The 16994-nt window shown below is 42.7% G+C and overlaps 2 protein-coding genes across 4 annotated transcripts; one reads left to right on the plus strand and one right to left on the minus strand.

Annotated features, from left to right (window-relative positions):
- Nucleotides 1-3071: 3071 nt before the first annotated feature.
- LOC123097652 (probable pre-mRNA-splicing factor ATP-dependent RNA helicase DEAH3) lies at nt 3072-6704 on the minus strand. 3 transcript variants are annotated; one of them, XM_044519450.1, is made up of 7 exons: nt 6293-6686; nt 5860-6047; nt 4628-5712; nt 4142-4267; nt 3821-4059; nt 3616-3734; nt 3072-3527 (listed from the first exon to the last, which is right to left on the minus strand). In XM_044519450.1, exons 1-7 carry the CDS (start codon nt 6578-6580, stop codon nt 3407-3409), a joined length of 2166 nt encoding a protein of 721 aa, XP_044375385.1. In that variant the 5' UTR covers nt 6581-6686; the 3' UTR covers nt 3072-3406. The 3 variants fall into 3 exon arrangements, with proteins under 3 accessions (XP_044375385.1, XP_044375387.1, XP_044375388.1); XM_044519452.1 differs by lacking the exon at nt 6293-6686 and having other exon boundaries at nt 4628-5760; XM_044519453.1 differs by lacking the exons at nt 3072-3527; nt 3616-3734; nt 3821-4059 and having other exon boundaries at nt 4149-4378; nt 6293-6704.
- A 1719-nt stretch (nt 6705-8423) lies between these two features.
- Nucleotides 8424-9068, plus strand: LOC123099955 (uncharacterized). The gene has a single exon (XM_044521965.1). The coding sequence runs from the start codon at nt 8547-8549 to the stop codon at nt 8835-8837; it is 291 nt and encodes a 96-aa protein (XP_044377900.1). The 5' UTR covers nt 8424-8546; the 3' UTR covers nt 8838-9068.
- The last annotated feature ends 7926 nt before the right edge of the window (nt 9069-16994 follow it).

Raw genomic sequence — 16994 nt, forward strand, 5'->3', positions numbered from 1 at the left:
GAGAGTTTTGACAATGTTCATGGAGATGCAAAAGAATAAGTTTAAGCTTGGGGATATGAAGATTGCTATCAAGGCCAAAGGCGAGGCGTAAAAGTTGTTACTCGTAAAGGCGGCGGACTTGGGTCCCGATGCAACGAAGTATGTTCAAGAGCACTGTCGTGGTTTTGTCACGGCAGATGTCCTAGTGTGAGGACTTAGTTATGAGGCCATCGCAACTAGGTGGTAGATTGAACGGGGTTGATCGAAATCGAGAAGACACGAGATTTTACCCAGGTTCGGCCCCTCACGGTGGAGGTAAAAGCCTACATCCTGCTTATTGTATTGCTTGAGTATCAATTATAAGGGTGTTATTTCGCTGCCTCATCTCGAGAGCTATCAAATCATCTGTCTTGAGACTTGTCTGTCTATGACCTGTCTATCTGAAAACGTGTCCCCCTTGGGGTGCCCTGCCCCTCCTTACATGAGTTGAAGGGGCGGGTTACATGTAGAGTCCTAGTAGGATTAGGACTTAGCCTAGTTGTGGCTTCTTAACCCTGGGCTTCTCACCGTGGGCTTCTTATCTCCAGGCGGCTTATCTTCAGGGCTCATCTCCGAGACTCATCTCCAGGACTCTAAGTAGATGCCGGGTTAGGATCCGGGTTACACAATCTGCCGGGTTAGGATTTGGGTCACACAATCTGCCGGGTTACACCTGCTGGGTAAGTCCAGAGATGACTTAACGTCATGAGTCGGGTTTAACCGCGGGTAGTTTCCCCGACAAGTACAGTGCTACTATGGACAAACGCTTTGCACAAAAGAGGGTGAAAAGGAGGTCGGAATTGAGGTCTTTGGCACGGCCAACCAGACTAGAAGCTTTTGGGATCGATGGATGTCAAAAACTTGTTGAACATCCAGTGCTGGTTATAGCTGGATTTTTTATAACTATTTAAATGTTTGGTTGAATTGCCATTGATCTAGATACATTTGTTAAAGGGAGAAGGTCGGACAAGGGGCGAATATTTATTGGATGGCCTCCATCCGACCAGTTGTTAGCGGACATTTAGAGCATCTACTGCCGCACATACCATCTGACAACCTATATGTCCGCGGACACACTCTGGGGGCGTCGGCGGACAATGACCGGTCAATACTCAACGTCGCGTCCACAACCATGTACCTCATATCTGGTACCCTAAATCCATCCTTCCTACACATGCAACGTGAAAGATAGTATGTAGATGATCAACGAAATAAACAAACCTGGAGCAAACGGACATAGAAATCGACATAACCGTACAAAGAAAGCCACATAATCCGAACATAGATCAAAAGGGCATCACAATTCAACCGACGGACATAGTTCTAAACTAAAATTACTAAAAGCAGAAATAAAGACAAAGAGGGTCGAGCTTCTTCACCACTTCCTCACTGGTTCTTTATCCTCCCGGTCACCAGCACAACTGTAACCCTCTGTGTTGACAGTCATGTCGGCCTGGTGTGCCCTTGGCCACTTGGCCAAGCACCAACGGCGACTATGTCGATTCTTTGCACGACTTGCTCAAGCTGACGATGACGTTGATGCCTCCATGTCGCCGTGGAGTACGTCGCCTTGGTGGCGAAGCTGAGCCGCGAAGGTGCTCGATTAAGAATTGTGCCAACGCCACACACGCGTTGTAAGCGCAGCAAGGCGACGAACCATTTTTTTGTTGTAGCTACCCATTCAATATAGAAGAATTTAAATTTGAGAATCGAAGGTTCATAATATAAAAACAGAACCTCTCGTCTTTTACACACTTCTATTTTTTTTTGTAATGAACACATCATTCAGTTTGCCATACAGAGTACTGAAGATTTCATCGAAAACTTGTAACAGCTTGCCAAACAAAGGCCAATAGAAAAAAGAAAAGAGATATAACAAGCATAATATCCATGATTGGATTGAAAATAGCATAAACTTTTTGGGCAATTTGGCAAAGAAAAAAGTTCATATGTATGAAATACATATGTGGAATTCCCTAGACTTTCATGTGATTTAGTAAACAGAATATAGATTCCATGATTGCTAGATGATCCGTAGGTATTGATGAAGAGTGAGCTATGGAATTTTTCTTTGATAAGGAGGAAACTTAAGATTAAATGCTCCAGAATGGAAACGAAAGAATGTTCACAATACCTAGATTTAGTCAGATCCAATTCAAGGGATTTTATAAGTTTATTAATCAAGCTTTGGCAGAAGAACTCAACAAGTCTTTAATAATTAAAATTCAGATAACGAAATTGCATTTCAATTACTCCCAAAATATAATAGCGTTTTTCATATTAGTATAGTATGAAAAACGTTCTTGCATTTTGGAACACAGGAAGTATTTCAGAAAGACCAATAGCTATGCAGACCACCGGCCACCTGCCAGGCATGCGCCGCCTCACCACCGCCATCCACAACGGGCACAACCACCAGCGAGGCACCTCCCGTAGGAGTGCACCGAGCCCCCACCATCGGAAGGGAGATCCGACCATCAATGGGAGCACCAGGAGAGAAAGGTGGCCGGCGGCTCCAGAGTGGCCGAGGCCGACGGGAGAGGTGGGCTCAAGATTGGCCTTACTTTTTTTTGGAGGGTCTCTTTTTCATTTTGCAAAAGCACTTCGCAGTTTGACCAGTCAACTAGTGCCACTTACTCCCTCTTTCCATATATATGGCCTAATACATTTTTTCAAGGTTGCCATTAAATAAGATTAATGATAGAGATATATAATGTAAAAATCATGTCATTAGGAACTTGTACGTACGAATTTGATGATGTGCTTTGTTTAACTTGCATGTCATATATTATTATTTTAACATGTGGTTAAAGTTAACCTCGAAAAACGCATTAGGCCCTATACACACGAAAGGAGGGAGTAGGCCAAATACGCATAGCACACGTACAGGGCAGGAAATGAATACGCATAGCACACGTACAGGGCAGGAAATGTAAAGTGGCCATATCATGAGAGGACATTTACTGTATCCGTAGCTAGACAAATCTAAGACAAATAATTCAGGACGGAGGGTGTAATTTCCTGACTAGTTACACAAGTTATCTCAGAAGTTAGTAAACACAGTGCGATGTCAGTAATTCCGTGAAAACTAGCCAAAAGGATGCTGAAGTACAAAGTAACAACAGCGTTTGATACACCAAAAATATGGAGACCGACACATAATTAATGTATGATAACCTACACCTTCTAAAACAGAGGGAAAACAAGCATCTAATTCGTAATGCAGTAGCAGAGGGACATTTGACATATGTCGTATATAGTGATTTCACCGTCCACAATACTGAAAAACTACGACATGGAAGATATCATGACAATGGTGGAGGCCAACAGTGATGTCCAAAGCCTTTGGCAGCGCTGCCATCCAAGGGACCAGAAGAATGACATCAATTCAGTTCCTACTAGCAGCACTTTCCCTCTCCCTCTTATTGTGTAGCCTCTCAAGAACACGCTTGGCCTCGCATGATGGGAAATTGGTCAGATCATAGTACTGTGGAGCTATATCGATAAGCCTGGGAACAGAATACAGAGAAAGGTCAACATTGTCAATCAAATACCCAATTGGACAAGTTTCATTTCAGACTTTGGACAAGGACTTACCACTCTCCACGGATATCGGTGACTGTGCGGATGAAATTCCTGGTGGTCAAAACATATTCATTGTAGATGACCCACTCCGGCTTATGGTCCATGCAATTCGAGGGATGAAGATGGACAACCTGGCAAGGAAAGAAGGGTGAAAAGCTGCAATACAATACCCCATAATAATAAAGGAAATAAAAGAGACAAAAATCAGAATACCAACCTGATTATCCTTTACGGTTAAGTAATGCCCAGTTCGCTCCAGATGAGCAACCTGCATAAAGTACCCTGAAAGCATTGCTTTCCTGATGTTGACATAGTACTCACGACTGTTGAAGTCTGTACTGCACATCTTGAGGTTGAATCTGGTCATGATGCGGACAAGTTGTTGTCTAACATTATCAGCAGACTTCATCGCCCGGGCATTGACAAAATTCTCATAACACCATGTAGGATCCTCATCTGCATAGTGAAGAGTCTGTTAGCCCCCAACAAATTGCAGTCTGACCGGGTGTAGATCGAATGAGAATGGTTATAGGCTTACTGTTTTGCTTGTATGCATGGTACACGTTCAAAAGTGTCAGATGATCCCCATCGATGTGCCCAAATCGAGCCTTCGCCTCATCAGCAGCCTTTTGTGCCTCCCTAGGCCGGAGAAAGCAATTGGGTACTAGACAAAGGATATGGTAATAACAGACGAAGCCCACGGTTGGTCAGCAGATGCAAAGAGGCGAGACGATACCATTTGCTTTGTCAGAATAACTCAACATACAGCAACTATCTGCATCAGCCTAAACTGTATGATCATTTTGATCAATAGCTCTAGAAGCCAGGTGCATGACAGTTGCTGATGACAATACACAATATATACAAACAAGAGAAAATAGAAAACATGCACTAGCCTGCATGCTAGAACCATGGCAACTTGCTTGCACATACTGGTGCAAGCAAAACAGTGCACGTGCATAACAACATGATAATGTAGTTGCAGAAATGCAATTTGGAGAGAGGAATTGTTAGTTCGACATACCTGATAGCATGGCAGATATTGAGAGGATCTCATTTGAACAGTTGTACCTTGGACTGATGACAAGCATCTTTGACATCTGTGGGTCTAAGGGGAACTCACTCATCATTTCACCTAAAGATGTTAAGTTGCCTTCATCGTCGAGTGCCCCCAAGTAGTTCAGAACTTCCAAGGCCCTCATTAGAGTTTCGGGTGCAGGAGGATCCATGAAGTCAAAATGCACCAAATCATCAATTCCAAGCTTCTTCAGAGTAAGAACTGTATTCGCCAGGTTTGACCGAAGAATTTCTGGGTAGGTCTGAGGCTGTAAATCACCATTAAAACTCTTCTCTGTGTACAACCTGAAGCACTTCCCAGGCTGTGTTCTTCCAGCACGACCAGCTCTCTGATGCGCACTTGCCTTGGAAATTGGAGACACCAAAAGGGATTCCACCCTTATCCTTGGATTGTAAACCTTCTGTTTGGAAAACCCTGGATCTATAACATACACTATACCATCGATGGTTAGGGATGTCTCAGCAATGTTTGTGGACACAACAATTTTCCTTCCAGCAGGACCTCCCTCTTTCAATGGAGGTGGAGCAGGGTCAAAAATCTTCTGCTGCATTGCAGGGGGGAGAGTAGAGTACAACGGCACGACTTTAACTGGGCCAACCTGATCACCCATGTTATTAACTTCCTTGTTTATTTTCCGACACGCATCCTCAATCTCCTCTTCTCCAGTAAGGAATACAAGGATATCACCAGCAGGTTCACACATATGTATCTGCACAACTGTCCTGATAGCAGCTTCTAGATAGTCCCTTTCTGGTTCCTGAGTATAGAAGATCTCAACCGGATGAAGTCTACCAGGAACTTTCATCAATGGTGCACCACTGAAATAACCCTGAAACTTCTCTGCCTCAAGAGTAGCACTCATAACAACAAGCTTCAAGTCAGGCCTGTTCTTTAGAACTTCCTTCAGAAGCCCAAACAGAACATCCGTTGCCAACGTGCGCTCATGAGCCTCGTCAAGAACAATCACCTTGTACCTCTCTAAAAGTGGGTCTGCCATTGCTTCTCTCAGAAGCATACCATCTGTCAAATATCTGATAGGAAGCAATAGTGTTCAACACAACATGATTAGATCAGAATACCTAAAAAAACAAAAGAAACATACACTTCATATCAATCAGCCAAAAGGATGGTGCAACTGATACTGTTCTTCCACGAAATACAGGAACCAAAAATCTTACTTGAGAACAGTTTTGTGACTGCTGCAATCTTCGAATCGGATACTGTAACCAACTTCCTCCCCGATTGTGACATCCATCTCCTCCGCGACACGCCGAGAGACCGACATTGCAGCAACCCTACGCGGCTGGGTGCAGGCAACCATAGAACGGTTGCTCAAACCTTCAGCCTCGAGCACAAATTGGGGGATCTGTTCCACACCGAACAAATCAATCATCAGAACAAATCAACCAATAGGTACAGCCACCTCATAATGACCATATCACCCTAGTTATGCAAGCCCACACAAGCATAAACCTAACAAATTCACCATAGCACCAGGTATCTAGCCTCTAGAACACCTCCTAACTTTCAATCAAAAAATTGAGGGCACAAACCAACAACCTAAGCAACACATACATGGTGACGTATCGGATATAGGTGCAGATATAATACCTGAGTGGTCTTGCCACTTCCGGTTTCTCCGACAAGGATGAGGGTCTGGTTGTCGCGGAGGACGCGGAGGAACTCGTCCTTCTGCTGCCACACGGGGAGCGTGCGGCGCTTCTCGAGGATCTCTAGGTAGCGCGCCGAGTAGGGCCGGCCGTTCCACCGGTTGATGGACGGATTGGCCGCGGCGGCGGCGGCGGCACCATTGATGCCGGCGCGGCCGAGCTTCGCGGATACGGAGGTCTCGTCGACAACGTCGAAGAGGCTCACCTTGCGCTTCCGCTCCGTCCCCATGGCGGCGGGGAGAGGGGTCGCTGGTGCGCGGAGGAGGAATAGGCGGGAGAGAGGGCCGGGTGGAGAGGCGAAACCCTAGCTCCCGTTTCTGGAAGAGTCGCCGGATTTATATTTGTGAATTGCGCGATTATTAGGTCGGCGTGGCGTGAGGCTGCGAGATGGGACTCCGCTCGCGTGGTAGCGGGGTTTCCGTGCTTTTCGTTTACCAGCCTGGAAGGCGCCCTTTTGTGACCGTGCACTTGCAGCCCCGGTCGCATTCGGTTTCCATGAACGTGTAAAACTTGGGTCCCCGGCTCGATCACGTTTCGACAGAGCCACTCACTCAAACTCGGTCTCCGGCTCGATTACCGTGTTAAAAGAAAACAGGTGATAAAAATCTCACGTCATATTTTTTGACTTTGCAGCCGACTTTTTTTTTAGACAAACTCCGAAGCTTTTTATTCAGACGTCACAATGTTTACATGGACGAAAGAGAGACCGTCCGGCTGCCCCAACCAAACATGTCGGCCAGCCGGAAGGGATAATGCATGCTTCGCGAGTTTATGAGCCTCGATATTCGAGCTCCTAAATTCGTGGCTAATATTACAAACTTGGCAAAATGATCTATTCTCTATTATTTCATGTATGATCGCTCCATACTCTGTAGGGTTGTTCTCTCTGATGTCCTCGACTACCACCTTTGCATCCAGAGCCACCTAGATGTTTGACAAGTTTAAATCATCAGGAGAGCCAGCGCTTCCCTAATCGTCATGCATTCGAGAGTCGCCGGTTCTGATATACCTCTGAATACCACCGCCGATGCTCCCAAGAACTGGCCAGCAGAATTTTTGGATATTGCGGCAACAGCTCCATGTCTTCTTCCCCTCCCCACTGCAGCATCAACATGTCAATACACAAATTCGTTCGGCCTTTTGGGTCGGCCCATGTGCGGGGCGGAGCATCCTTTTTCGTTTTCTCTTTTGTTGTTTTTCTTTTTTGTTTCTTTAAATCAATTTCCGGAATCCAAAAAACGTTTATGATTTTGAAAAAATGGTCATAATTTTTTTTAAATCCTAAAATTTAAGAAATGTTCATGAATTTAATATGTTCGTGCATCTCAAAAAAATGTTCACTAATTTTTAAACAAATCTTCATAAATTTCGGGAAATGTTTTCCAATTCAAAAAATATTTACAAATTTACAACTATGAACATTTATTGTATTTGATGAGGAAATTTTTAATTTGATGAACAAATTTTGAATTGGATGACATTTTATGAATTCAATTAACATATTTGGAAATTAATCAAAATTTTCGAGAAAATATGATGACACTTTTTAATCGTGATGCACATTTTTTTTAATTTGATGATCATTTTTTGTATTTTATGAACACAAAATGTTCACAATTTTTTTAAAAATATTATAATTTGTTTTTAAAAAAATCTGTGAAATGGAAAATAAAGGGAAGAGGAAAATTAAAAACAAACATCGAAAAAAAAACATAAAAAATGGTCCAAAACCGGAAGCGGAAGAGGGATCCTGCGCTGGGCCGGCTCAGACATCCGTGGACAGCTAGGCCGTCATACCGCCGTTACCCGAAGCGGCGATGTCCAGAAGCCCGGCCCACGGAATACCAGTATGTGTGAAGCGGGCCCCGATGCTCCTGCGCATCACACACGGTCGCCCTCCAGCTGGCCCACCACCATGTGACCCCCTCGTGTGCTAAGTGTAGAGAAGATTTTCTAAAAATTAAGTTTAGAGACTAGATAGAGGCTAGGATTTTCTTTTAAAAAAAGAAGGAAAAAAAGGATAGAGACTGGAAGTACGAACAAGAGACACGCCACGCACGAGACGGGTAAGTAGCCGTAACACGTTACACTTCCACGCTAGACGGCTCCACCAAAACAACCTCGAGCCAGCGACTCCCACGTCCACGGAGACCGGCACCGGCCGACGCCGACGCAGCGCTCGCCGAGTTGCCGCCATGGCGGGAAGGCTGGTCTCCATGCTCCGGTGGCCGCCAGACCTCGGGGGCCTCCCTAGCCAGCTGGCCGCCCTGCTGCCGTCGCCACCGTCGCCGACGTCATACGCGTCCCTCCAGTGGGACTGGCGGCCGGAGCAGCTCGGCGCGGCTATTCGGCGGTGGCCCGAGCTCCTGCCGGACGTGCCCCTCGTCGTGGACGCCGTGCTCTGGGGCGTCGTCACGGCCGTCGAGTCCGTCGCGCTCATCTCCATGATGTGCTGCTTCTTCCTCTTCTGCGGCTGCACGCTGTGACGGTCATAGTCATACCGACGGCGGAAGGATGCAGCTAATTAAGCTAGTACTACTAGCCACTATGTACGGTTAGCCTTTTGATTTCTTTGTCACCATGCGCATGCTGTGTTCATCATTCGTTGATTCTGCCAAGACATAAGACATTGGCATGGATATGCTCTAGTAGTACTAATCTGGGAAGTACTACTGTATCTGTATCTTTTAACGTAGCAAGCGTTAGTTGAATTGTGATGTTTTGCGATTGGGTTTTCTTGTCGGCGCTCCACGACGATCGATGGGGTAGAACAGGACGGATTTGAGTGACGAAGCGCTTTGGGGATCTGTCGGCGAGTGCGTGCGTGGGTGGTGGGAACGGGGCTGACTTCAATTTTGGGGGAAATATCTCTCTTTCTCATCATCCCGGTCAAGCGATTGCTGTATATAAAAATGGACTATTTTCTTTATGTTTCTTCAGAATGGATCTTGTTCCATCTGGAGCTGGAGTATTTGTATATTTGTGTTGCTCCTAATTGGTAGGTGGCTGTGGAGTTGTAGTACAGTTGTACAAGTCTCGTTTGGAAGGCTAGAGCAACTCTAGCAGAGTCGTTGTATGACTCCAATGGCCAAAATAATCGTTAATATGGTAATATTAGCCTAAAATGACACTCTAGCAGACTCCTCGTATGGCTCAGCTCTCGGTCGCCATATATTATGGACGTCGCTTCACAATGGATCTCGTAGCCTCTATATATGAAGGCTGGGAAGGGCCAGTATGGAGCTCGTGTAAGATGAAGAAAAGGCGTGGAAGCGTATGCCTTCCTAACAGGGATGCGTTCGTGTTAAATATTCAGAGGATCAAGTACATCTTGCGCAGGTTGTTGCTAGGCTTTGCACCTACTTCAAGCTATACAGATAAGGCTAATCCTATACTACAACCTGCGCCATCTTTACAACACACGCATACAATATATGTGACAACATGTCACGTTTATACAACTACTAGCCTACCTTTTAACATCCTCCCTTAATCTTAACGTATCAAGGTTCAGATTACGCTTGAAGGCTTGTAGTTGTCTGACTTGAAGAGGTTTGGTGAATCCATCTACAACTTGGTCTCCTGTTGGAATAAACCGAATATCCAACAGTTTTTGTGCAACTCTTTTCTCGAACAAAATGATAGTCAATCTCTATGTGTTTTGTTCTTGCATGAAACACGGGATTTGCAGAAAGGTATGTTGCCCCAGGATTGCCACACCACAAACATGACATGTGTGATCTTCCAATGCCTAGCTCATCAAGTAGGGTTTCTATCCACATTACCTCAGCAGTTGCATTTGCCAGAGATTTATATTCTGCTTCAGTGCAAGAGCGTGAGACTGTGGCATGTTTCTTTGCATTCCAGGATATAAGATTTGATCCAAGGAAGATTGCAAAGCCTCCAGTTGATCTCCTATCATCTGGACATCCAGCCCAATCTGCATCAGAGAATGCACTTACTGCTGTTGAAGGAGACTTACATATCTTGAGACCTATTTCAGCACTCTCTTGAATATATCTTATTATTCTCTTAACACATGTCCAATGCAGAGAAGTAGGAGCATGCGGAAATTGACAGACCTTATTGACAGCAAAAGATATATCAGGTCTTGTCAATGTTAGGTACTGTAATGCACCTACTGTACTCCTGTATTTAGTCCCTTCTTCTGGACTCAACAATTCCCCTTCATGCAAAGATAGCTTGTCAGTGGTAGACATGGGTGTAGTAGAAGGTTTACAGTCCCTCATGCCTACTCGCTTGACTATGTCTCTAGCATTTTTTTCCTGAGTTAACATAATACCACCATGACACTGTTTTACTTCAATACCTAGGAAGTAATGCAACTCTCCTAGATCTTTAAGAGCAAATTCTCCTTTCAAACTTTTTACGAATGCTGAGGTGGCTTCTTGTGATGAGCTAGCAACAATTATGTCATCAACATAAATATAGTCACCTTCCCTTTTTTGAAGAAGAACAAAGAAGTGTCTCCTTTAGATGCCTTGAAACCATGTTGTTGTAGTTTTGTACTCAGCTTGTGGTACCAGGCTCTAGGTGCCTGTTTTAGACCATACAAGGCCTTGTCCAACTTACACACATGGTGTGGTCTTGAATGGTCCTCAAAACCAGGTGGTTGTCTCATATAGACCTCCTCCTCGAGAACGCCGTGTAAGAACGCATTCTGTACATCCAATTGGCGAAGACTCCAGCCCCTGGAAACAACAATAGACAAGACAAACCTGATTGTAACAGCCTTAACTACAGGGCTAAAAGTATCTTCATAATCAATCCCATAGCGTTGCTTAAAGCCTTTAGCTACTAATCTAGCCTTGTACCTATCTATCGTGCCATCAGGTCTTTTTTTAATTTTGTACACCCACTTACAATCTATGATATTTCCTCCCTTGCCTTGAAGGAACTAGATGCCAAGTTTGTTTTTTCATAAGTGCATCATGTTCTGCATGCATAGCATTTCTCCGGTTGTCATTGCTTAGCGCCTCTGTCAAATTATGAGGTTCACCAGAAGATGCAAAGTTCGCAAACTTAAAGTTCTTTTCATACCTGACTGTTTCGTCTTTAAATTTCGTAGGTTTCAAAATACCTTTCTGGGCACGTGTAGTCACCCGTGGTGACATGCACATAGGAGCCGTCTGCTCCGCAGCCGCAAAGGATCCCTCTCCTCGTACTGCAGCCGACCGAGCTGGTGTGGCTGATCCTTCCTCAGCCGCCGGGCTCGAATCCCGTGTGTGTGGGTCCTGAGAAGAAAGAAACAGATTGAAGTAAAAAGTGTGTTTTCATTGATGTTGAGTTGGGTATTTATATGTCCCCAACAGACATGTACAAGCGTCTGTTACAATGATCGCGTCTCTTCTAACGGGCACGATGTCCCTTAGGCATCGATAGCGTTTGGGCAACGCTAACTTAGAGGAAGTTAGTTTAGGAAATCCTAACTACTATTGTAGCCTAAAACTGGCGCTACTTGCTAACTTCTAATATTTCCTAACACCCCCCTTGGACAAACGCGGTCCTTTTAATACTTCATCATCTTGAAATTCTTCACATATCCTTGAGTGCTGAAAAATCTTGAATGATCTTCATAATCCTTAATCTTGACCTTGATCTTGTATAATTGATATCCACCGACGATCCTGTGAAAAATATAAGGAGCAAATATAGGAATTTGATATACCGTAGGTATAGTAACTGACTCAATAGAACCCATATGAGAAACCAATATTGGAAAACTCATAAGGAAAGAGTACATTATATTATTATCGGATGATAATTAGTAAGTTTAGTTCTAGGAGTTTTATCCCCCTGAACTTTGCAAAATTTCAATTTGCAATATTGTTATGTATATAAATTGTATGCATTTGAGCAATACGAGTGGTATTATCTTGAAAGATAATGGAAGATGATTCTGTTGAATCTTAACTACATAATATCCGTCTTGATATGATTGTGAGCACTTTTCATGCGTTGTATAGACTTCGATGATAAAATCATCGGCATATACATAGGTCATGTAGAATCCAGGGAGGGATTTTGTTAATAACTACATGTAAGCAATCTTTATCCGAGTATCCTTTTGAATAAGGAACTCTCATAGTCGATTGTACCACACAATTTTTTCGAATCTTTTAAGTCATGAAGTGACTTGATGTTTTACACAATATATGTTGCGATTGGTTTTTGGATTCGGATTTTATGTCTTTTAAGGACATATTTTTATATATCCGAATTGAGTGATCCATATGTAATCACCTTGTCTATCAACTGCAGGTATAGTTTATTTGTAATTGCCAATAATATTAATATCGAAACTTAATTCCACTTATACCAAGAGGGTATTTTTACGTCATAATTAATGTTGGGTCTCTGCGTGAACCCTTGTGCTACAAGCCTCGCTTTTTCACCATCTCACTGTTTTCGTTATGAACGAAAAATCATTTTTCTTCCAGCAGGAAAAATACTTATGAGGAGAATGTATTACTGTGGTAAATACCTCTCTTTTGTTGAACGAGTGCTATTCTTGATTGCCTCCTTCTAGTTGAACCAATATATGAGTGCATGAGGCACTCTGCCATGGACTTTGGTTCAGGGCCCTAAAGGTTTTAGCAATTCAAGAATAAATATTTGTCGACAATTGTAGTCTTTATGTTATATGATTCTGTTGAATCAATGGAATGTGTGGAAATAATATTACTTCTTTTCACTCCTCATGATTTCCCATAACAATGGAGTCAAGGTGTTTTGATGCCCAACACTTTAAATTCTGTGCACGTTTATGTTGGGTTTGGATGATGAGCATCCGTTATGTGTCATTCAACTTGAGGATGAACTACATTTACTAGCTGAGGATATAATTTCCTTTATTTCTGCGGATGCATATGAGAACTCACTTCTCATGTGACCATGTTTCTCCCCCTTTTGCTCTCATTTAGGAGAATAGTGGTTGTATGAGGTACTTCCACTTTGTATGTCACATTGCTTGCATGCATAATGTGATTTCATGACGTCTTTGTCATAAGTAAACGTATGTGGCAGATTTGCAATGTGTTGCAAATATATGATTGAACTTCATGTTCAGATTTTTGAAGTACATGAATATGATGACTGAAAGTCCATGACATTTCTAATTTATCGGCATTCATTGTGGTACGAGTCTCCCCCTAATGCCGAAAATGTCCTTATTTCAATGTAATCAGCGTACAGGCTATAACCAATTCCCCTGATAGGAGCTTGAGATATTTATGATTGACTGATAAATAAATAGTTATAACTCACATGGATCCCAAATTTAATGTGAGGGTCCGTTAATGTACGCTGGAGTGGTGATATCGGTATATAACCGAATTCTCGCAGATGGGAAATACTTGTTGATTTCCACGTACTTACTGCAAGGGGGAGCAGTATGATATGCAGTTGGAATGATCTAGAATAGATCTGCGGTGTGTAAGACCACATGTCTACAACGAGATGTTGCCAAATTGTAATTCTTATAAGTGGTCATTTGATTAGTTTGATTCTTTTGATAAAGAATTTAGCTGCACCATTTTGGGTATGTACATGAGGTACTTAGTAAAATCATAAATACTCGTAAAATGGCATTCAAATGGGTTTAACCCATATGTTAGGATAATTTGCTCATAATTTGATAATATGAGCAATTGATTTAGTAAAATCATAAATTTGTGGAGATTAAAGATCCACATAAAATCATCTATTAGATGTCTATGGATGCCATGAATATATGCCCCAAAAATAGTTGAGTAGTCCACATATATCTTCTTGGATGTGTTCAAGAAATTTAAGTGAATATTTTATGAATTTTAAGATGAGAGAGTCCTTAAAAAAATCATGGCACATGTGGTGGTGCACATAAAATTTGATGACTAGAGAATTTTGCAGCTTTTATGTTGTGACCAAAAGAATTGTCAATAATTTTTCGTATCATCCCTATGTTGGGGTGACTTAGGCATTCATGCCAAATATCTTAAGTTATAAATATCCGAAAAATAGTTTGTACGCAACATAAAGTACGGGTTTGATGTATGTAAAGTATAATCCAGATGAGAATGGAGAATTTTTTTTCAAGGGTTTGTTTCTCATATCCGTTGCTTTTTGTTAAAAACAAATATTGTTTGTTATCCACCTCTACTATTTTTAGATGGAAACTGTTAGTTCGGATATCTTTGAAACATATAAGAGTACGTGTAGATTCAGCATACAAGAGTGCATTCTGAACTACGATAGCAGTACCCATAGGAAGTGTGAATGTGGCTCTTCCTGAACCAATAATTGCTTTGTTACTTTCAGTATGGTCATAACTTTTTTTATTTCTCTTAGAAAGAGTTTGGAAATATTTTGCTTCCCTTAAAATTGTGTTAGTGGTAGCACTATCCACTAAACATAATTCTTCCTCCATCGGATTATTTCCCGTAAAAGTTCTATGAATAGAAGAGAATATTTTAGAATAAATATTATTTTATTCATATATTCATCAAATTACATACAAGGTATTTATATTAAAAATTCAAATATAAATACATTACAATATTATGTCTGATTCACACAATATAATATACATAGTCTGAAAGACTTTATTCTACTTATTGTTATATTGTATATAACATTTTGTAGTATTTAAATAGCTAAGTGACATCAACTTGTTTATGGAGATGAACTGAGGTCTCCAAAAACATCTTGGGTGTAATCCACAAGCATGTCTTCATCGAGGATGATATCGTCCTTCGGCTTGAATACTTCAATAGCGCTTTGAGAAGGACCGGCTTGAGGGTTATCTTGAATGGCGTTGAAGTGAGCTTCAGTTTTCTTTCCATGAACTTGTTTGCCTTTTTCTCCATACTTCATGTATAGATCCACAAGGTGCTTGGGAATTCGGCATTGATTAGTATGATGATTCATGCATCCACACCTTTGACAAGTTTGAGAGCTGTCATTTTGATCATGTTTCTTGAAATGACCTTTCCCCTTAGTTTGACCGTTGGTCTTCGGACCATTGTTTTGTTTCCATTTTCCCTTGAATTTTCGGAAGTTCCGTTCACGGTTTCCAAATTTACTAGTAAAATGAGCATTAGCATGTGCTTCAGGGATAGGCATGGCACCCATTGGGCGAGCATTATGATTCATCATCAGAAGTTCATCATGCCGGCCTGAAGTAATGTGTATATAAGCTCAGAGTACTTTGTGTATTTCTATTGACGATACTGCTGTTGCAATATCCTCATCGAGGGGGTGGAAAGTGCATAAAGTTTTCTCTATTAAGTCCGCATCTGAAACTTGTTGATTGCAAAGTCTTAGTTTAGAGTTAATCTTATGTACTGCAGAATTATATGCTGCCACAGACTTAAAGTCCTGGAACCTTATGAGAGACCATTCTCTCTAGGCTTCCGGCAACATTACTGCTCTTTGTTGGTCATATCTCTCCTTTAGGGAGTTCCATAAAGCTAGCGGGTACTCCTCCATTAGATATTCAGTTTTTAGATCAGGATGGAGGTGATGCCTTATGAAATGTAATGCCGCATACTTTACCGCTTGTGTTATTTCTGGGGCATTTTCGGGGTCAGGGGGAGACTCGTACCACAATGAATGCCGATAAATTAGAAATGTCATGGACTTTCAGTCATCATATTCACGCACTTCAAAAATCTGAACATGAAGTTCAATCATATATTTGCAACACATTGCAAATCTGCCACATACATTTACTTATGACAAAGACGTCATGAAATCATGTTATTAGCACGCATGCTCTGGAACAGAGCGAATAGGCACATGAGAAGTACAGAGAAAAGAGGTGAGAAAAGACGGCAACTTTGCGAACTAGCATTTGCCTTTGCAAGGCTTGTCGCAAGACGCCATCGCACTAGGTTTGCTAGCCTGAGAAGAAAGAAACAGATTGAAGTAAAAAGTGTGTTTTCATTGATGTTGAGTTGGGTATTTATATGTCCCCAACAGACATGTTCAAGCGTCTGTTACAATGATCGAGTCTCTTCTAACGGGCACGATGTCCCTTAGGCATCGATAGCGTTTGGGCAACGCTAACTTAGAGGAAGTTAGTTTAGGAAATCCTAACTACTATTGTAGCCTAAAACGGAAGCTACTTGCTAACTTCTAATATTTCCTAACAGGTCCGGCGAGAGCGACCCGCTAGTCCGTCCAGCACCGCTTGTGTGCAGGTGGTGTTCCACCTGTCCCGCCTCGACAACTGGCGCGTGTGGGCGAGGGAGCACATGCGGACGAGGGAGCATCCGGTCCTCCCTACCAGGGGCCCGCCTCAAGGCGAGCGCCTGACTGCGACCGCGATGGAGACGCGCCCGGCCCACCTGACTAGTCGGCAGGTGGCGAATCTGGAGACGCCAGGAGATCCTTCTGGGATCCCGCAACCGTGTCAGCCGAGGCGCTCGCGCTAGATCCCGAGGGCGTATCCACCTCGTGTCCGGCGCCAGGAGTTCTCTGTTGTTGCTGCATAAAATCACAGGTTGGAGCACTGTTTTTTCACCACTGTCTCCATTAGGGTTAGTATTATTAAACAAGTGATCATTAGCATAATATTCACCCCCTTGATCAGTAGGATTTAATAACTTTGGAGATAGCAAAAGTATTTCTGCACGTAAACG

The sequence above is a fragment of the Triticum aestivum genome, chromosome 4D (genome assembly GCF_018294505.1).
Source record: "Triticum aestivum cultivar Chinese Spring chromosome 4D, IWGSC CS RefSeq v2.1, whole genome shotgun sequence".
Taxonomy (NCBI): Eukaryota; Viridiplantae; Streptophyta; class Magnoliopsida; order Poales; family Poaceae; genus Triticum; species Triticum aestivum.

What these genes read in the sequence shown, in the direction of transcription:
- LOC123097652 (XM_044519450.1), bottom strand. Translation starts at nt 6,580, where the DNA reads ATGGGGACGGAGCGGAAGCGCAAGGTGAGCCTCTTCGACGTTGTCGAC. An exon ending in CCATGCATACAAGCAAAACA is followed by an intron (nt 4,060 to 4,141) that starts GTAAGCCTATAA and finishes TTCACTATGCAG; the next exon opens with ATGAGGATCCTACATGGTGT. An exon ending in TAACCGTAAAGGATAATCAG is followed by an intron (nt 3,735 to 3,820) that starts GTTGGTATTCTG and finishes TTTCCTTGCCAG; the next exon opens with GTTGTCCATCTTCATCCCTC.
- LOC123099955 (XM_044521965.1), top strand. Translation starts at nt 8,547, where the DNA reads ATGGCGGGAAGGCTGGTCTCCATGCTCCGGTGGCCGCCAGACCTCGGG.